Source organism: Colletes gigas, unplaced genomic scaffold (genome assembly GCF_013123115.1).
Source record: "Colletes gigas isolate AHSC1104 unplaced genomic scaffold, ASM1312311v1 Colletes_gigas_Sc00004, whole genome shotgun sequence".
In the NCBI taxonomy this organism is placed as follows: Eukaryota; Metazoa; Arthropoda; class Insecta; order Hymenoptera; family Colletidae; genus Colletes; species Colletes gigas.
In genome coordinates, this window is record NW_025106633.1 from 5,728,396 (window position 1) to 5,749,126 (window position 20,731).

At 36.6% G+C, this 20,731-nt stretch overlaps 3 protein-coding genes across 9 annotated transcripts; 2 read left to right on the forward strand and 1 right to left on the reverse strand.

The window, feature by feature from the left end:
* The first annotated feature begins 65 nt into the window (after positions 1–65).
* Positions 66–9,814, forward strand: LOC122405196 (phospholipid scramblase 1-like). 2 transcript variants are annotated; one of them, XM_043409742.1, is made up of 7 exons: positions 66–216; positions 2,579–2,707; positions 6,276–6,374; positions 6,719–6,936; positions 8,532–8,687; positions 8,757–8,918; positions 8,988–9,814. In XM_043409742.1, the coding sequence occupies exons 2-7, from the start codon at positions 2,590–2,592 to the stop codon at positions 9,027–9,029; spliced, it is 795 nt and encodes a 264-aa protein (XP_043265677.1). In that variant the 5' UTR covers positions 66–216; positions 2,579–2,589; the 3' UTR covers positions 9,030–9,814. The 2 variants fall into 2 exon arrangements, with proteins under 2 accessions (XP_043265677.1, XP_043265678.1); XM_043409743.1 differs by lacking the exon at positions 66–216 and adding an exon at positions 605–827.
* A 2,957-nt stretch (positions 9,815–12,771) lies between these two features.
* Positions 12,772–16,074, forward strand: LOC122405210 (phosphate carrier protein, mitochondrial). 3 transcript variants are annotated; one of them, XM_043409770.1, is made up of 6 exons: positions 12,772–12,881; positions 12,955–13,116; positions 14,264–14,424; positions 14,507–14,743; positions 15,096–15,392; positions 15,482–16,074. In XM_043409770.1, the coding sequence occupies exons 2-6, from the start codon at positions 12,975–12,977 to the stop codon at positions 15,707–15,709; spliced, it is 1,065 nt and encodes a 354-aa protein (XP_043265705.1). In that variant the 5' UTR covers positions 12,772–12,881; positions 12,955–12,974; the 3' UTR covers positions 15,710–16,074. The 3 variants fall into 3 exon arrangements, with proteins under 3 accessions (XP_043265705.1, XP_043265704.1, XP_043265706.1); XM_043409769.1 differs by having other exon boundaries at positions 12,850–13,116; XM_043409771.1 differs by having other exon boundaries at positions 12,850–13,113.
* Positions 16,075–16,741: 667 nt separating this feature from the next.
* LOC122405209 (solute carrier family 26 member 6-like) lies at positions 16,742–20,432 on the reverse strand. 4 transcript variants are annotated; one of them, XM_043409767.1, is made up of 11 exons: positions 20,231–20,432; positions 19,785–19,925; positions 19,430–19,702; positions 19,020–19,201; positions 18,789–18,953; positions 18,605–18,709; positions 18,409–18,542; positions 18,169–18,331; positions 17,887–18,087; positions 17,556–17,804; positions 16,742–17,463 (listed from the first exon to the last, which is right to left on the reverse strand). In XM_043409767.1, the coding sequence occupies exons 2-11, from the start codon at positions 19,885–19,887 to the stop codon at positions 17,026–17,028; spliced, it is 2,013 nt and encodes a 670-aa protein (XP_043265702.1). In that variant the 5' UTR covers positions 19,888–19,925; positions 20,231–20,432; the 3' UTR covers positions 16,742–17,025. The 4 variants fall into 4 exon arrangements, with proteins under 4 accessions (XP_043265702.1, XP_043265701.1, XP_043265700.1 ...); XM_043409766.1 differs by having other exon boundaries at positions 20,170–20,432; XM_043409765.1 differs by having other exon boundaries at positions 20,105–20,416.
* Positions 20,433–20,731: the final 299 nt, after the last annotated feature.

The following is a 20,731-nucleotide window of genomic DNA, read 5'->3' on the forward strand; positions in this document are numbered from 1 at the left end:
CGAATGACGATTGGTGGATACCGATCGGGACGGAAAAGTCGGACGAATAGCAGCGCTGGACGAGAAGACTGACAACCGTTCTTTCTTTCTATATAAAACTGTGCCCGAGGAAAATAGTAAGAGAGGAATCACGGAAACTCCCTTTACCGGATGCAAGTGTCATACTCTTATCTTCCAGACAGCACTATCCACGACCTCGACGCTCCCAAGCGTTCAGTGAGTTTTATTAATATTACCAATCATTCCTTAAAATTCATGTTTAGACTACGTCTACGAATCGAAATCTTTTTTCATGATATATCCTAGGACTTATTCTCTATTCTTGCAACGATGTTTTATTAATAATGATTACTTAAGATGTTGTTCAATTGTTTCAGTTTTATTCATTATTAAATATTATTTGTATCGCGTTTATAAAATGACATATTTTTGCGTTGCGAGATACAAAACGCATAATGTAAAAAATATATGAAATAGTTTATTAGGTGGAAAATATGTTCCATTGGCAAAGCGATTATTAGTTGCTATTTTCGTACGGAAGCATTCCGTATTTGAGTCATCGAGCACCGCACGAAATTTACGCTGCTTGTTTCGCGTAGATCGGGTGTGCAGAAAATTGCTCATCACATGAGAACACTGCATAAAACGCGAATCCTTAAAATAGACCAGGAGAAGAAAAACCAAGAGAGTCGTGCGTAACAGGAAATAAGATTTTTGAGTATATACGTCTCGTAGTTTCTGCCGTGTATTTCCTTTTTTTAATTGATGTCAGAAAAGGGAAGACAAAAGTAAAACAAGAAGGACGATCCTGACAGCAAGAGGCGCACGTAAGTTCGATATTTCTTTTCTACCATCGAAGGGCGTAACCGTACTTTTCTGAAAAACCGGAAGCGCATATTGCTGCTGTATCTCGCGGTTTACACAGGCCACTCATTTCTTTTGTGTTGGTGTGTCGTATGGATACGTCATTCCAGCAGTCACGACACTGACGACCTTGTGGTATGCGACGCAGACACATGTGAGACACGATGACATCATCCGATGAAAGTGTACATAACTGAACAATGCATCACTTTACGTAGTATTCGGTGACGAACGGTTATTAATTGGTCAGCGAGGGCCACCGTTGATCGGGCCTATCAGAAAATCATGCCTTTTCCCCTAAGAAGACACTATTATACCAATTATAACCTCGTTTGAAACAAAGCAACACGGATCATTTTCACATGATAATCTATTCAGCATTTTAAGTAATTTGTTCAGCTTACTTGCGCATAATATTTATCGAGAAAGCAAATAGATTGAAAAGTAAAATCAATCGATAGTTTTAGTTATACAGACGCATGAACGAATTAATTTTCGTTACGACCGTGTTGAATCAGCTGTCATTGAATGCTCATAACAATGCATCTGGTTCTCGAAATGCACGTGCATTTATCGTCACGCTTATCGATCCATTTTCTTTGATATCGCTAATTGGGACATCATCGAAACCTCGTCCCCCACCAATTCTGTAACACATAATTCGTCCAATTTGTGGCTCCTTGTCATTCGTTTGTCGTGAAAAGCGTAATCAGTGCGTGTTACGGCGCATTGAGAAAAAAATTGCACGAACGAAAAGTTATCGAGGTTGTTCGCAACAAACGAGGAAACTGTCGATTAGGCCTCATGAAACTTCATTCGAGGCTATTAAAAAGTAGTACATACGATGAGGTGGAAACTAGTTTATGGTGTCATTTCTTTTTCTTGCTCTGCAATCAATTTTTTTTTATCCGATTTCTCTCTTACTCTATAGTAGCATTTTGTCTATTGCATATTTTTTTGTTATTAAATTTCATGTTGAAAATAAATAGGTATTTCAATTTTCAAACATATAATAATAATAGAAAATTATAGAATGTATTTAATCATCGTGCGAACAACGATAAGAAAAATGTAGAAACAATTGTTCGTAACGTAGTTCATATTATTCTCGATTTTCAATCGCAAGTGGAGTATTATAGTCAGTTAGCGTTAGTAAGTAGTCATCAACTTCAGCGTAAGTTATCGATCACATGCGTATCGAGAGACAAAGGATTATTATCATTAAAAAAATGAGGCTATCGGGTATACTTCACATCCTCGCGTAAAGTTACAACGACCTTTACGGGCGGACAATGACCTGACAATTTCAATAACATAAACAGTGTTACGATTAATGTTTCGTCATCGTACGAGCTTTTTCGCAACTAATTTCAAACGCGATGTCTCTGCGGATAAGGAGGCTCTGCGTGGGAACGAAATTACCGATCGAGGGATTTATTCAAACATAACCTAAATACCAAAATGAAAAGTAAACAAAGGGGAGTAAATATTCGATTTTCATAGTGCGTTATAGTTCTTTCGGATGTTCTTTAGTATACATATATTTCAAAAGCCTGGCTGAGTCAAACGTCGAGAATAAATAACGTAAATAATCATATCGTGGAAATGTTTAATTCATTTAAAGCGAAAGAATGAAATTTGTTTAACGCTAACGATTCGCATTAATTAAATAGAAAAATTCAATATTTAAAAGGTAAATTTATTTTGGTTTTAGGCGAAAGAAATATGACTTCGTACCCTGCAATGCAACCACCGCCTTATTCGCCTATGCAGCCCATTGCAACTGCACCCGTACCCGGTGCATTTCCGATGCCACAGCCTGGTATGCCGATGATGATGCAAGGTAAAAATATTTCCACGTCTATTAGTTTCATTTAATAGCAATTGTTACGTTAATTTTCTCTGAAAAGATCGAGACATTCCTAATCGAATAGTCAATTTACGATTGCGATTAGATCGAACACGCAGAGGATTTTGTTTCGATAACTGCATCTGTGCTGATGCCCATGAGTGTCGTAAACAATTTAATACGCACGTGATACTTTCACTGTACGTCTATTCGCCACGCGAGTCGTCACACGAGTGAATATTTTATCTCGCAAGTTCTTTAATATTTTTTATCGAATATGTGGGTAGAAAAAAAGGCTGCTTTCGTTATGCTTATCGCTCATTACTTATCGCCTCTCAGTATCTATACCGTCGAGATTACATTTTAAGTAATTCACTCTTGATAACCGAAAACTTGTTTGCGCATGACATATATTAGACGATTAAGGATCAATTGTTTTAAGAATCAAACGTGACGAGAATTTAATTACGCAATTACTTGCGTAATTGACTTGTTGAGAATTATGAAAACTTTAATAATTCTATTTATAATTTTTTGTTAGCCCCTCCTCCCTTAAGCTCTTCCAAATCCACTACTCTCAGCCTAACGACTCGCTAAATAATTGAAAAAATTCCTAAACGTTCAGGTAGCTACTTTGAGTCGGAGTTTATCAGTTACTGACGTTATCTGGGTTCGTAGTAGAAGAGACGAGCGGTCCGTAAACGGACCACGATGCAGTCACTGTTTGCCAAGTGACGATCAGTAAGTAGATAATAGTCGTCTTCGTTGATGGAAGCGTCATGTACCTATGTATGCAGGATAAGTGTCATCCAGTTTCGTGTCCCCGTAGCTCGTCTCGCCCTCTTATCGGCAGTAAATACACTTGCGTCGCACCGTGCAACAGGAACCGATCGAGATCGACGCGCGACATAACTTTTTCGAGGATCATTTAGTGCGGTGAATTCGGGAATTTCGCCGTGACTTTCGTGCGTCGGTGTTCTAGATCGTTGCTCGTCCGTGATTCGTCCGTGTCGACCGAAAAACCTGCCGTGTAAACGGACTCGTTCGTGCACTGTTTTCTGTGATTTTCTTCTATTGGTTTCTCTCTCGCGAATGACAATTTAATTGCAGGGTATTAATTCATTCGAGATTTTCATCGTTCCAATAGCGTGAATAGTGACATTCCAGGTAGCCAATGCTCGTGCTACCGATACCGTTCGAGGCACTGCATCCGATATCTGCTTTTATTACGGCTGTATATAAACGATTCGTCGTTAGGGTCAGAGTTGCCAGGCGATTATTACCGCTCTATGCGTCTCGATAAATGGACCCCTCCGATATGAAATGTCCGTTCACAATGAAGCTTCGTTTTATCGCTACTGTTTTTTTCTTCTTCGGGCGTAAAAATCAAATTGTCATGTAGAGGGCGCAGTTGGTCTCGAAGTATTCTGGAACAGCCAGTCATAATTGTCGCGAACAATTTTTTTTCTAAATCCTCATACAGGTAACCCTCATATAATACGGTAGATAGGTTCCTAGAAGATGCCGTGTTGTGTGAAACCGTATTGTACGAGACCCGGAGCCAGTATAAAAAGGGGAGTTACGTTTCGAAAACTTAAAACAAATATTTTTTTCTAATTCTACATAAGCAATTTAATTTTTATGAAAAATATACAAAAGAATATTATTTTAATTTAACGCAACCTTGATTATTTTAATTTAGCGAAACCGCGTTATAGGAGGGCTACCTGTATTTCGTTTAAATGAATGGATGAGCATTTTTGTAACAGGAACGAAAAGAAAATGGCGGTTGTTCGCGCTGAGCAGCACGTTAAGGTGATTCATGATTAATTAACGGTGTACGAAGATTAAATAATATTCTGACCAATTTGCGAAACAGCTCGTCCAGCCGGACGTGCGTTGGCGGATCGACAATTTGCTACCGACCAAGGGCTATAATCGCGTTGCATAAAATCTCGTTTCGCGTTGCGGTTCACCGTTTCTACGAATGCAACGTTTCAACAGTAACTTGACCCGTTTAATAGACACAGTTATGATAAAACGAATGCACAGATCGAATCTTCATTGCGCGACAATATTTTAAGCCAATGATTCCTAAACATTTTCTGCGCCCGAGATACGTCAACAATTTTTGTTATAATTACTTTAATTCGTTTAATGTCGACTCTGTCATATTTTTGTACATTTAACATCCTTGTTCGTGACCTTCATCGTTAGGGGTCACGTCCCCTGTTTTGGAAGATTGCTTTAGCGAGCAAACCCAGAATCAATGCAAGGAAAAAGTGTTTCTATTAACTTTGTTTACAAAATAAAAAATGTTATAAATCGCTCGAGGCGCTCATACTGCCTGCATTGCCATCACGTTTCCACGTTGTTACTGTAGATAGAAATAGTAGTAGAATAGTTAGTTACAAAATGTCTGCTTCTTTATCTCGTTGATAATAAACAAGAGATTGCAGTAACAGTAAAACTTGGGCTACTGTAAACCTCACGATAGTGTTCGTAAAACGCGCGCAATTCATAATTTAATAAAAAGAAAATGTTGTTTCTCTCTCGCGAAACATAGAACACGTTTCTGAGAAAATTTTCCGAGTCATCAAAAATAACGAAAACATTTATGGTCGTTGCTATAAGAAAAAGAACGTCGTGGCGAAGGCTCAGATAATTCTAATACCCCCTATTGAACAGTTGGAAAGTTTTCAACCCAAGGATAGTATTTATTGTTTTCTCTATCTACAAAGATAACACGGCAAAGCAGAGCAGTCCAAAGAAGTAAATGTGTCCCAGGAAAAATACACACGTCTTATCATTTTGCCGAGTAGGAGGAACTTGAGAAAACAACTGATCGTTACGAGCGCGAGTGCTACCAATAGTACACCGTGAAGCGATTTCAGTGACATTAACGCGTTAAATAAGTTTACAAGGCATTGCATATATATATATATATATATATATATATATATACACGCACATAGAAACATCGAAGTTGTAATGAAAAAAATTGAAACCTGTCGACTGTACCGCGACTTGCATAAAACTAATAAAACGAAATAACTTGGCGTGATCGTTACGCAAATTTTCTAACAAGTTCTTCGAAGAGAAGTTTTTATCTCGAGAGATGTTACCGTTCCTGACGTGTTGTTAGCAATGAGAGTTCACGAGTGAGTTTATTCCGCGCGCATGTGCGATGGAGTCTGAATACTTCGAAACTTCTTGGAAGTCAAAGGTGCAACAAATTCGAAGGCGGGTTCGCGCATTGTTCAGTGAGACCCTAAAGAGATATCGATCAAAGCGGAAGGGCTACGCCAGATTCCTCACGGACGAGGAGAAGAGGTGACGCTCTAATTATACGCTCGATTTCTCATCGAGTTTAAAAAACAATTTGGCGGGCTTTTTAATGAGCCAAGTTACGAACGTGTAACGATTACATTTGTTAAAATCGTTAGTCGTTTTCCACGTCTAGAGAGTCATCTAATAATCTCTTTTACCGTAATGGTTAAACAAAAATAATAAAAATATGTTACCATTTGCACTAACGTTACGATGTTTCTCTTCGTTTCAGGTGGTTGGTTACCGCCGAATACGACTTGTCCACCCGGCTTGGAATACCTTATGGTCCTTGATCATTTGTTTGTGAACCAAAAGGTAGAACTGATCGAAGGTTAGCTCTCCATTTATTTCCTACTTCTTATTCGTTCGATATAAAGAAATTTTTACTACGCCCTTGATATGAACTTGTACATATTCAATGATAATACAGAAATTTCGAACAACCGATTTAAACGAAGCTTGGACTATGTAATGAAACAATAGATAGGAAATAATTGACCCGTTTACAACCCATGGCGATTAACTCCGCTTAGTGATTGTGCTCGATGCTCCAATCGATGATATTTTATTTTCTTGTTACAAAAGTAACGTGCAACTAATTTAAAAAAGTATTATTCTATAGTGTTATCGTTGTGCTTTAATAAGTATCGACTGATTCGTTGAACGATGTTGTAGCCTTTGTCGGATTTGAAACCAAAAACAAATACAGCGTGGTGAATATACGGGGAGAGCCAGTGTTTTACGTCGCTGAACAATCAGGAATATGTGCACGTTTATGCCTGGGCTCTTACCGTAGCTGCGAGTTCCAAGTGATCGACAGCGGCCGAAGAGAAATACTGCGTATGGTCCGTCCCTGCAGGTGCGAAAGTTGTTGCTGCCCTTGCTGTTTGCAGGTATTTTCCCTTTTTCGTGTTAAAGAAAGGACGAGACGCAGCTGGCGCGGCCGCGATGGAAACAATCGAGTCTAACGGAAATATCAGACCAGGCCATTGGGCCAATAAATTATATCGGTTCAGGTTAAGATTTTAATGACGGTAGTCTTGCACGTAAATCTTTATGGCTTTTAATAGCCGAGGGTACAACGAAATAGTATAATTTCAAGTCTACATTTTGTTTTTGCCCTTTTACACAAAGGTTCTCTATTCGTAACAAGTGCCATTCCACGGACAATGGGGTTGCTACTCATTGCCGCCATATTTGTTCGCTCGGTTGTCAAATAACATTAGATTTACCGGGGAAATTATTTCAAGTATACGGAAAAGTATTTCATGGAAATACGGCCAAAACCTTTTGCCAAACCTAGTATTTAGCTACACTCTACACGAAAATTACGATGTTTTTTTTTATATATTATTTTGTTCTCATGTTAGTTACAATGGTTGCGATCTTTGAAAGTTATTGCAAATTCCCCTATACGTATTCGAAAACAACGCGCTAGAAACGAAACGTTACCATGCGATATTTAGCCAAGAATTCTGTTCGCAACTAACCTCAAATGAGATCAAATAATCGGAATTTTCAACGTGGCTGGGAACAACGTGTTCGAAAACGTCGATGACCGAGGCGGTGCTGTTCAAAGAATATCGATCGTGACCTGCCTTCCCGATGGGGGGCTGAATAACTTTTCGTCAAAGGTAATCGTCGCGCAGATGGTGTGCACGTGTGCGGAAAGTTCGCTCGTTTTGTGTGCACCGCATGTTTGAGAAACTCAGGCGAGCGTTTTGCGAGCGGTATCTATTGGCTGTCATAAATAAAGAGGCAATCATGGTAACGCGAACGGACGTGTCCTTCATGAACCGATCGAGTGCCCACGCAGTACTGTTGCCGATATGAAATATGATTGTACTGACCGTAAACGTACGATCACTAGAAGAATTTCTTTGTCATTCGCCTTTTCTTCAATTATTCTATACAATAAACGAACCAAAAATTTTGGCGCCATCTTTCTGCCATCGATACTATTGATCCAGTCTTAACTAAAATTGCCCGCGTGAATTTTTATGGCGACGAATAATGTAGATTTAATATTAAGCTTAATCGATGCAATTTAATGGTACAAACTTTCTTACCGACTAAGTTTCACGCGTATAGCGCACATCTTTAAATACGTATAGCTTTTGATACAGTTAAAAAATATATTTCTTGCCCCCTAAAATAAAGCGCAGCTAAATTCTTTTATTATGTTTAAAATCACAATTCCTATATGTTGTATCCCATCAAAGCTATGTATCTTTTGTTATCGACGCTTCGTATTATTTAAAATAGCGAAGATAACGATGTGTGCTGTTTCTAACGAAGCACCCTGAATGCAAACATGAGGTATACCTAAAATACCGACCTCGATAAGGTCCACAAGTCCGTGCACATTGTTTCCACGTACGGACGAACGTTAATGATACAGTAATTATACCGAAACGTATCTTGCTAGCTGTATGACGGTCCCAAATGACTGTGTTTGAACATATTTTTGAATTTTGTGTATTTCCAGGAGCTAGAAGTATATTCCGGCGATACGTTGCTTGGCTCGGTGTCGCAAGACTGGAGCCTTTGGCGGCCTTCATTCTCGATTCGCAACGCGTCCGGAGAAACTGTTTTAATTATAAAAGGACCGTGGTTTCGATTTTGCGTAGACGTAACGTTCAAGGTGTAACTTCGTAAATTATAACAGCGCTGGTCAAATATATTGTTTAATCAATGATTCGTTTTTCTATAGGTAAAGTCTGCAGACGGTCAACACAGAGTTGGAGTAATCAAGAAGGAATGGGGCGGAATCGGTAGAGAAATGTTCACGGATGCTGACAAATTTGGCATAAGCTTTCCAGTGGACTTGGACGTTAAGATAAAGGCAGTGTTGCTCGGCGCCTGTCTTCTGATTGTAAGATCACCGATCATCGATGTCTAAAAAGAAACTATTATTGTCGTTTTTCTAAAATGTGTGTTTCAGGATTTCATGTACTTCGAACAAAAGGCCTCGAGCGAGATCTAATTTTTCCTACGGGAAATGTTTCCTATCGATCTATAAATGCGAATACGAAGAAGCACGGCATTGCGCGTTTTCCACTTCCTTGCTGTTCTAGCTGATGTGATCTATTTTTTTATATTTAAAACGGATGGAATATCTCATTGTATTTTTACAAATAATTTGTGATTAACACGTAATAGTTCTTAATAGAGGATGATCACAGTCACTTCTATATACGTATTTCTAATTTCTACAAACGTTATGCTAAAATTTCGTACAATATTTTTATAATTATATTTATAACGATTAACTCGCCAATGCACGCGAAATTTTTTATAGATCTGACATGTACACAGTATCGATTGTAATTTGTTATTTCTGCATTTAACTGTTGAAGTAACATTATATAAAAGATATATGTTCCTCCAGCGCTGTATATTTTACACTGTACCTCAAGTATGTTTAAAATTTAAATTGTATATAATAATGTACAATTGCTCGTGTTCAGGTTTTCTCGTACAAATGTGGTTTTCTACTATCCTGAAAAGACTGACATACTTCAAGTGTCATAGCCATGAAGCACTGTATTTATAAGTGTTCGAATTGTTTTGCTATGTAATTAATGTAATTGTATGTATATTAATTATTTTAAGCGTGCTCTGAATATTGATCTTGTATTGCTTGCAGCTATACCTATTTTATCAATATATATTGTAAATAATCCCTTCCTGATATTTTTGTGAATTTTATAAAGGGCATTAATGATTATAAAGACCACTATTTATTCCATATGTAACGAAAAAGATAAAAATCCCCCAATCCATTCAGTTATGGTGTTTTAAAGATATGCTTGAAATTTCGAGGAAACATTTCTCGCCACACATTATATTTTCGGTAAAGAATTTTTTTCTCGAACATGCGAAGGATTTCGGAGGTATGTCTATTCACCAAAAATGATTGTAATTGTCCCCCGCAACCGACAATAATTTTTTGAGAACGATTTGAAATTTTTTTTTTAGGCATTCAACCCTGTCGATTTTTCTAACCACTCCTGTTACTTCTGACAACGTATAACGATTACGACTGGCTACTGCTAGCCTCTCCCAGCCTCTGCTAGGCTCTGCTGACCACCGCTTATATTTTTGACAACGTATAACGATTACTACTGACTTCTGCCAACCGTCGCTGGCCTCTGCTGACCGCTGTCTTGACCGTTCCTGGTATTTCTGACACGTATACTAATTACTACTTGCTTACTGCTGGGTCTCTGCTCCCTCTACTGCTTCTGTTGCCCCTGCCTACCCACTGCTGCACTTGCTGACCTGTTTTGTTATCACTTCGACATGATTTATAAGTAAATCACACCTTGTATACGATGTAATCTATGGCAATAATGAACTATATGTACAGATTCTGATGTGTTCTCATCATTTTACCTTCTTTTCCCTCTCCAAATCATGTGCATTAGTTTTAAGAGACCGTTTTTCCGGTAAATTGGATTCCCAAAGTGGTCCACTCTCGTACTTGCTGCCAAAATCAAAAATTAAAAGTCCTGAAACAGCTGGAGAGTCCTGAAACAATTGGAAAGTCCTGAAACAACTAGGAAGTCCTGAACCCCCTTGGAATTTTGGAAACAGTTGGAAAGTCCTGAAACAGCTGGAAAGTCCTGAAACAACTGGGGAGTCCTGGAATTTCTTGGAAACGCCGAAAATTCTTGGTAACCCTGAATTTTTAGCAAAGTTCTCAGTTTCAGGACTTCCGAGGTGTTTCAGGACTTTCTAGTGGGTTCAGGGAAACCTAGGAGTTTCAGGGAGTCTTATAACTAAGCTAATGATTTGGAGAGGAAAAGAAAGGTAAGAAATGATGAGAACACATAGAATTCTTTGTAATTATATCATTTATTGCCATAGATTTACATTATACAATGTTTTAATACATATATATCATGGCAGAAGTTGTTAACAAGGGTCAGCAGTGGTCAGCAGTGGTCAGCAGTGGTCAGCAGGGGTCAGGAGGGGTCAGCAGGGGACAGCAGAGGCTTGCAGAGGCAAGCAGAGACCAGCAGGGGCAAGCAGTAACATGTAGTAATCATCACATGTCAGCAGCGGTCAGCAGAGGCCGGCGGAGGCAGACAGAATTCAGTAGTAATCGTTATACGTTGTCAGAAATATAAGCGGTGGTCAGCAGAGGCCAGCAGAAGCCAGTAGAGGCCGGGAGACGTTGGCAGTAGCCCGGTGAAATCGTTATACGTTGTCGGAAGTATCAGGAGTGGTCAGCAGTGATCAGCAGAAGCAGGCAGAAGCCCGCACATGCTGACAGAGGTTAGCAGAGGCCAGCAGGGGTCAGCAGGGGACAGCAGAGGCATGCAGAGGCAAGCAGAGACCAGCAGGGGCAAGCAGTAACATGTAGTAATCGTCACACGATGTCGGAAACATCGGTGGTGGTCAGCAGTGGTCAGCAGAGGCCAGCGGAGGCCAGCGGATGCCAGCAGTGGCAAGGAGTGGCAAACAGAGATCAGCAGGGGCAAGCAGTGGCAAGTTGTAATCGTTATACGTCGTCAGAAATATAAGCGGAGGTCAGGAGAGGCCAACAGAGGCTGGGAGAGGCTGGCAGTAACCAGTAGTAATCGTTATACGTTGTCGGAAGTATCAGGTGTGGTCAGCAATGGTCAGCAGGGGCCAGCAGAGGCAAGCAGAAGTCCGCACATGCCGACAGAGGTTAGCAGAGGCCAGCAGAAGTCAGCAGAGGCTGCGAGGGGCTGACAGTAGCCAGTAGTAATGGTTATACGTTGCCAGATATATCGGAAGTGATATCTGAAATAGTATGCATATGTACGCTCATACATAGGAATAATAAAAAAAAAATTTCTCTTTTTTCAATAGTTAAACTATGATCAGGGGGTCTTAAAACGTTTATTTCCGTAAGGAAAATTTCACAAAATTTTGTTTTCATCGTGGTACTTTGCTTATGTGCGCCTACATAGGTCGGAAAGTAAAAATGTCTGATCAGTCGTGATTCCAAATCGTATGCCGTTGATGCGAGGTTGGATGTTAGTTGTTCAAGAGCGAGAAGGCAAATGTGAGCCTTCCTCTTTCGACTCCCACGAGGCGGCCCGAAATTACTTCGGGCAGGTTCGGAGAATCGAGAAAGAGGGCATGCGTCAGTTTGCCTTTGTCGACTTTCCGAAACTCTACGGGCTCACGTACGCGTGATCTGGCATGTGTGATCTCAATCTGGCATCACTGTTGCAAAGTAAAGAGCGTTATTGACTATTCTTATGTAAATTCACTAGATACATATTTAGTGACGTCAGTCTTACGTAACGACTAAAATTAAATTCGAGAAAAGGAAGAAAGAACTTTTATTTTTCGCGTGGCAGATCCTATTTAAAGTGTATCGATAATTATTAAGACTTATGCGATTGAAAATGAAAGTATTCCAGTTTAAAAAAATCAAAATTTAATATAGAATTTACAAGATCTAGTAACTGTCTTTAGCCCTCTACTGGTAAATCTGGGAGGTATTTCCACACTTGTATAGTTATAAATTAAATTTGAAACTGGGAATGGAAATACATAAGTATTTGTATTTTCATCCGAGATTCTTTAATTAAACTCAGCAGTAAAGATCGCTAACACGTGTGGGAATATTTACACGCAGAAGAACCTGCTGTTTGAAGTAATTTATTACTATTAAAGGTATTTATGAATGGCTACAGTAGCCCTCTATTGTCGAATTAAGAGGTACCGCTACAGTTAGTTCAGTACGTTATCTACAAAATAATAGTCAATGGTCTGTATCATTAAACGGATTCCGTTATCGAACTCACTGCCACTCTTTTTCCACAACGCGGAGGCGAGAGTTGGTGCCTTGAAGGTTCTGTAGCTAGTAGTTTGAATTAATATAAATTATTACATACGAATCGTTATTGATTGGTGTTGTGGTACAGGTGAAAGTGGTAGAGTCAAGATGTGGCCCTCAATACTCGACGCAATCAAAATGAATCCGTTTTCAACACCTTTTGTGACAGCCAAATGTCAGGGGCACAATGAGCTCGCACAGGCGCTCGTTAAAAATCGTCATATTGCGGCAGCCTCCACCAGTTCAGGCGGTTAGTAATTTGCAAATAAAATCTATATTGAACATTAATTCGACTGACAATAAACGTGTCTGTAAATTAACTTGTTCTACCTTGACTGCCCGTCACTAGAACAGTACCTCGTTGACATTTGCTTATCACGCATAAATTTCATGTTTCAAATATTGATTCTATTCCAGCTAAGACTAACTATTAATCACATGATCGTTATTACATAATCTGCAATATCATTGATAAGTATCTATTGTTCTTTGCAACACATCGAGTTTAAATCGAAAGTTGAATAATGAATTCGAAAACCATTTGCATTCGAATTATTTAAATTTAGAAGATTTACCGTAATTCGTTATAATTTTATAGCAATAAAATTATGTAACGAATATAGATTTCGTCGCATGACCAATAATATCGTTATGAGTATATGCTTCGAGTATTAATATTTACTTTATTTTGCACAATATGTATTGTGTTAAAAAGAATTAACGCAAGCTAAATCCAAAAACTAATACAGTTTTTCATGAATAAGGAAAGAAATTGTTGCAGGAAGGTGTTTTTAAGTCATTTTGCCGAAAATTTGGCCGTCCGCTGTCGATCTTTGCGTATCAAGGGTTGCATAAGGGCAGCCATTTTGTCGAAAATGCGCGTGGAATATCATTCTCGTAACCTTGGTTGGGATTCGATTAAAAATAATAGAACCTTGGTACAGTGGCCGCGACCGAGAAACTAATTAAATATACCTTCGTGTTCTTGAAAGATTTATAATTAGATTAGAGCAAGGTAGTAAGGTCATTCGTGGCGACTTTGAAGTTTTGCCAGAATTCAAGTTCTGCGCGTTGTTTCGGACAAATAGCTGATCAATGAACTCATTCGCGGTAACATTTTTCTTTTTCTTTCGAAATGCATGATTTTAAACATATTTTACAGGGGATTTGGCAAATATGAAGAATATTTCTGCGAAGAATCGAATCTTTTAAGAAATTCGTGCTACTTTAATATTGTATTTTATGATATTTTCGAACACAGTAATTATATGTCGATCAAATGCATATATGAATGTATTTAAATGTCTTAATAGTTAGATCAATATGTTTAGTAAATTATATAGTTAGGTTAAGTCGTGGTTAAACCAATGGAAACGAAATTTTTCTTTGTTATACAGACAGCTGCGAATTTGGATCGAATAAATATTTTATGCTATGTGGTTTGGGTGGTATCTTGTCATGTGGTATTACTCACACCATGATCACACCCTTGGATTTAGTAAAATGTCGAATTCAAGTAGATTCCGCAAAGTACAAATCGGTCTTCAATGGTTTCCGAGTAAGTATTAAATTATTTTTTGTAATACTTTATACGTGCAAAGCAAGCACCGTAACTAAATCTGTTTTTTTTTTTTATTTAGGTGACATTGGCTGAGGATGGAACACGAGGTTTGGCAAAAGGTTGGGCCCCAACATTCTTTGGTTATTCCTCACAAGGAATGTTCAAATTTGGTCTTTACGAAGTCTTCAAAGTATATTATTCGGCGCTTGCTGGAGAAGAAATGGCATATGAATATAGAATAAGTTTATATCTTGTTTCTTCTGCATCTGCAGAATTCTTTGCCGATATTGGTCTAGCTCCGTTCGAAGCTGCTAAAGTAATTATTAATTCTTTTGTCATATATATTATAACAAATAACGTTTTTAATGATTTTTGTTTATAAGAGAGAACAGTTAGATCGATACTGTCCGTTATAATTTTTAAAAAAATTAGCAGATATTAATATTTTCATTATCTGCCTATCCCTGTGACTACCTCTACACCCAAAACAAGACAGAATTGTTCTTTTGTTCCTCTGCATTGTTCCTACCGATCCTCATGTTCACTTCAACATGTCCAATTCCATATGTATTGTAAGTTTCTTTGCAAGACTATTTATGTACGTATCGTTTAATGTATGATAGATTGCGTAAATTAGAATACACGGAGTATAATTTTTATTTGTACAGGTCAGGATTCAAACCATGCCAGGGTATGCAAACACTTTGAGGGAGGCGTTCCCAAAAATGTACGGCGAAGAAGGTCTTGGTGGATTTTACAAAGGGCTAGTACCTTTGTGGCTTCGTCAAATTCCATACACAATGATGAAGTTTGCTTGTTTCGAGCGAACGCTTGAGCTCTTGTATAAATATGTAGTTCCTAAGCCACGACTAGAATGCACGAAAGGCGAACAGTTGGTTGTTACCTTTGCGGCTGGATATATTGCCGGTGTATTTTGTGCAATTGTATCTCATCCGGCTGATTCTGTAAGTGTATATTCTTATGTATTTATATTTCCGTATCCGTTCCCGTTCGTCTTATTAATACAACATTGTTATGCATTTCGTCAATGCAGGTTGTATCGAAACTGAATCAAGAGAGGGGAGCCTCAGCCGGTGACGTTTTAAGAAAACTTGGCTTTGCTGGTGTATGGAAGGGTCTTGGTCCTCGTATTGTTATGATTGGTACATTAACAGGAGCACAATGGTTCATTTATGATGCCGTTAAAGTATGGCTTCGTATGCCACGCCCACCACCACCAGAGATGCCGGAATCACTTAAGAAGAAGTATGGAGTGGCTTAATTATCATACACCAATAATATGTTTGATTGAATTGTGAAGCAATTGCAGTTAGAACGAAATGAGCATAGATGAATTACATTACTTCCTTATGGTACATTGTCGAACAATGTTTCTGCCATACATTTTGAGTATTTATTCTGAAACACAGACATCAGTGCAGGTGCCACTGCCTTAAAACTATATAGAAGTATTAATGTGCTGCAAATGTGAATCATTGTACATCATTACTAGTTGTATGATTATAAAGTAGCACATTTATAAACATTTAATAGTGACAGTGAGTTACCTATTGTAACCGGAAACTGTTACTTTGTACATAGAGTGATCACTGTAAATAAATCATCCGTGATTGCTCGATTAAATCTACAATATTGGTGCTTTTTTCTTACATACCTGAACCAACAAAATATACTACAGACGAATTAATTTTCGTTAAATTTTATTAAAATATTGGAATACAATCCATGCATTTAATAATTTCCATATAATTTTTACAAGTATGAATGCATACATAAAAGAAAATATAGTATACATATATTTGCAGTATCACAAATCATTAAGTTCTATTCGTTAATTCGATTGAATTAACTTTCGCTTAATTTTAAGTAACATGAATCAGGTCTGTGGTTTTTATATCACTAAATGTGTCTTTTTAGTGTTCATTCTTATCAGAACTGTAATTTTAACGTTACATAAGTACTAAACTGGTAAGCTTAAATAAATTATGTCATACGTCGTTTTACATTATTATTTTATAAGGTGTACTGAAAGTATAAAATAGTAAATACTACGAATCTTATTGTCTTGTTCTTCCGATTTTATAAAATTTATGAAGCACCTCATAAAACTAGTAGAGTTAAAATACTGAAATACATATATTAATCATTTGTTAATAAACTAATTCTACAGTAAAGTCATGATATTTGTCTTTGTCATGTATAAGCATTTATTTAAACTATTTAACTGTCGTTAAGAATATTACTTGACATTAAAGTAATAGAAGCTGAGAAAACAAGAGAGAAAAAAAAGACCTTTAAATTTATTCCTGTTTTTTTAATCTCATAGAATTATTTTAAAAAATTTATATAGAAATGTGATAAATTTAGAGTTATGTTCGACTAGTTTGTTACTTTGCCACATAAATAATTATTTGCAAATATCAAGACTTATAATTATAATTTGTTTTAGTATTATACATTCAAAAATATAGAACAATTAATTCCAATATCACATAAACAATAGGACAGAAGTAAAAATTTGTTCATATATTCTTAACAATGCATTGTTCTTAACAAATGTACAATAACGTGTACATATTACCTCGAATAAAGTTCTTTTTCTAAGTACATTTTAGCATCTTGTATTGTTGCAAAAATCTTGAATGTGAGTTTTCCGTGTAAATACAAGTCACATTTTTTTATCATTTCAAAGATCGGACTTGTGCAATTTACCAGGTAAAAGGGAACATCAATTTGATTAAATTCTGTTATCGTCGAATGTAACGCGATTACACCGCTAGAGTCAATATAACTTAATGCGCTCATATCCATTATGACGCATTGTAACTCTTGTTTGTTTTCCGAATCCCCTGTATCCATGTAAATACCTTTTTCTCTTAATTTTAGTTTCCGTTCTATAATTTTTTTTGGATTCACCCCTACCAATTTATGTAACTCTGCTTTAAAATGATTAGTATTTGCAAAATTGAGAGTTCCGCAATAATGAAAAATTTTCAATCCTGGAATCTCTGCTGCCTAAAAGTTACATCAAAATTGTATATTTTAATGATAAATATATTAGTTTATTTAAAAAATGATAATTTAGTTATAAAAAAGAAATAACTTACTGCCTTGTATCTACTTAAATCTAAATATAAATCTGTATTTGGTATATGGCCCAGTAAACAAGTGTAAGGTCTGATACTTTGCAATAAAATAATTGCCAGCGACATCATTATTCCAAGCAGTAAACCAATATCAATATTTACTATGACAACTATTAAAAACGTTACGATCCAAATCAACGCATCGTATTTATTTAATTTCCAGAATTTTATAAGTTGTTTAGCTTGCTGAAACATTCCTTTCAAAGCTACCTAAGAAAAATAAAAAGAAGCGAAATCAGCATGTAGCTCAAACGATCCTCAAAATGATACTTAAGACCGTGTATGTACTCACAACGATAATTGATGCAAGAACACATCTTGGTAAGGGTTCAAAAAACGGACCAATCCATAAAAGAATAGTAAGCAATATTAAACAAGATACAATACTAGCTATTTGTGTTCGACCGCCAACAGTTTGCTGGATTAAAGATCTACTTAACGATGCTGACACTGGCATACACGAGAAGAACGATCCGAATATATTACTCAAACCCTAAAATAATATTTTTAAAATATACGCAATGGTTTTGTACGCATTTTTGAAATCATATTATCTAAGAAATTATTTACTTACCATTGCAAGAAGTTCTTGATTTGAATTAATTTTGTAATTAAGTTTTTGCGCAAATATTAAAGCCATTGATATAGTTATAGTATAAGAAACCATAGTTATAGCAATACTATCTATTGCTACAAGGTGTAATAAATCAAATTTTGGCACCACCGGTGTTGGAAGTCTGTCAGTTTATAATTTCGCAAAATAATAATATCGAGTCACGTTCACGAAAAACAGATAAAAGAAATGTTTACATACCCCGTAGGGATATCGCCTACATCTTGAATGTCGTACCTATCGGATAAGCAAAAATATTTTGAAAGTAAAGTACCGCTCACAACTGCAATTAGCTCGATTGGTATCGGAATGCTGCATCTTTTACTTGCCCATGGCTAATATTAAAAACAAAATAATTATCCGTATATTTCTACGACAAAACCATTGTAATAATCACCTTTAAAAATTCGTTGTTACAAACGAGACTAATAATTGTTATCGATGACACTAGCACAGCAGCCAAGTTTGTATTCTGTATCTCGTTGACAACATCTATCAATGTCTGAAATAAACTGTTCAATTAATTTACTATCGTTAAAACAATTCATTTGAACAAATTCTATTTAATACTGTGCACGTACAAAAATAAGTTTAAAATATCCTTTTTGCTTTGGTAATTTCAGACCTAGGAGATCTTTAATTTGGGATATTAAAACATATACTGCTGCACCGGTTGTAAAACTGTTCACTAAAGGTTCGCTAAGCAACGTGCTTATGATACCCAACTGAAATACGTACATTATGATCTGTGGAAAATACGAAGCAAATTATTAATTTCATATAAACACGAAAAGAATTTCTGAATTTATTACCTGATATATCCCAACCATCAATGTGACGGCTGTTGCTACCTGCATCGGTGTATACGAATACAAATGTTCCCCAGTGTGATTGAACACTAGATCTGTAGTATTCGGATTTGTAAACTCACGGTGCGGTATCGAGTAAGTCATCACTGTTTTCCCGGTCATCAAGCAAACCACGGCAAAAGTTCCTGATGAGTGCCAATAATGTTTCATTGTTCTAACTTGTCTAATAAGTTCTTATTAAAAGGAGCTATGTGTAACTCTTCTGTAATAGAAGTAGTATTTTACTAAATGTACAAATGCAAAGCGCGAAACACTAAAAATGTAAATACTGGCAATTGATTTTCATAAAACTTTTGAAAATCTTTCCCATCTTTTCTTTCATTACCAAATATTTAACAAGTATTCGTTCTTACCCATCGACACATGTTTAGATGTGCCAAAAAAGAAATATATTAAAACAGGAAAGAATGCCATGTATATGCCAACTACTGGCGGTACGTTTCCTAAAAGTGCATAAGCCATGCCCTGGGGGATGTGCATAACTGCTACGGTTAAACCAGAAATTACATCGGACATTATGCTTTCTTTCCAATTGTAGTCTTTCAGCCAGTTTATCGAAGGGATTGCAGATGTCATACATGACTTCCAATTTTTCGATTTTAAAGTGTGTACAGTGTTTTTAAAAACTGTAACAAAAGAATTATTAGTTTCGAAATAATAATCGCATACGTATTAAGAAAATACTCTTTTTTTTTTTTTCCAAAGTACCAGATATATTTGGCAGTTCGTAACGATAATCTTCATTTAAGGCTTCTTGTTCGTAAATAGGTCTCTCTAAATGCACTTGTAACAATGCATCATGCTTCTCCATGATAACAGCGACTGATAAAATTGTGGACTTTGTTTGAACTGAAAGATTAATAGTTTATTTCTTTTACATAGAAATAAAAATTCTGTTATGTAATGTACTCGTATATGTTTGTTCATCTTAACAACTATCATAATACGATATATGAAATGCAAATATGACTCTAAATTACCCTGAATTAGATATTAACGAATTTTTAATATTATTTTGAAACTTGTACCTTTCAAAATTAACAGTATTATACGCGCGCAATGTGACTGGTGCAATTGAATGAAATCAATTAACCTTTGAATATATTCAGAAATATTCTTCTTTAAACGACTTCAGTGTTGAACATATTTATCACCTTTTTTTCGACTCGAGTGCCTTTCTATTACAATTACTAATAGCCACTAATGGATTATTAAAACTGTTGTTGAACAAGCCTGTGCTTCAAAAGAATTTGTAGATGCTATCATTTCGTTACAAAGCAGATCACTTGACTGATACTATTGCCACAAAGAACTTCCCGCGATGTAATAGATTATACATACACATGTACATAACGTAATTATCACATGTATCTTGTTTAAGTTTATCGTGTGACGTAGAATTATGTGGTAATAATGAAATATACTGGCTACAGTTAGTAGACCTATTGCTGCAACATTCACGGAATCGTGTTGTTAAGAAAGGAACAAAATAATTTTTTTCCAAGACGATTTGAAATTTTTTTTTTCCCGTCGAGAAATTTCACACCTTCTCGAATTTTTTTCTAGAAAGTGGATAGGATTTCGGGGGTATGTCTATTCACCAAAATTGATTATAATCGACCCCCGCAAGCGAATATAATTTTTCCAGAACGATT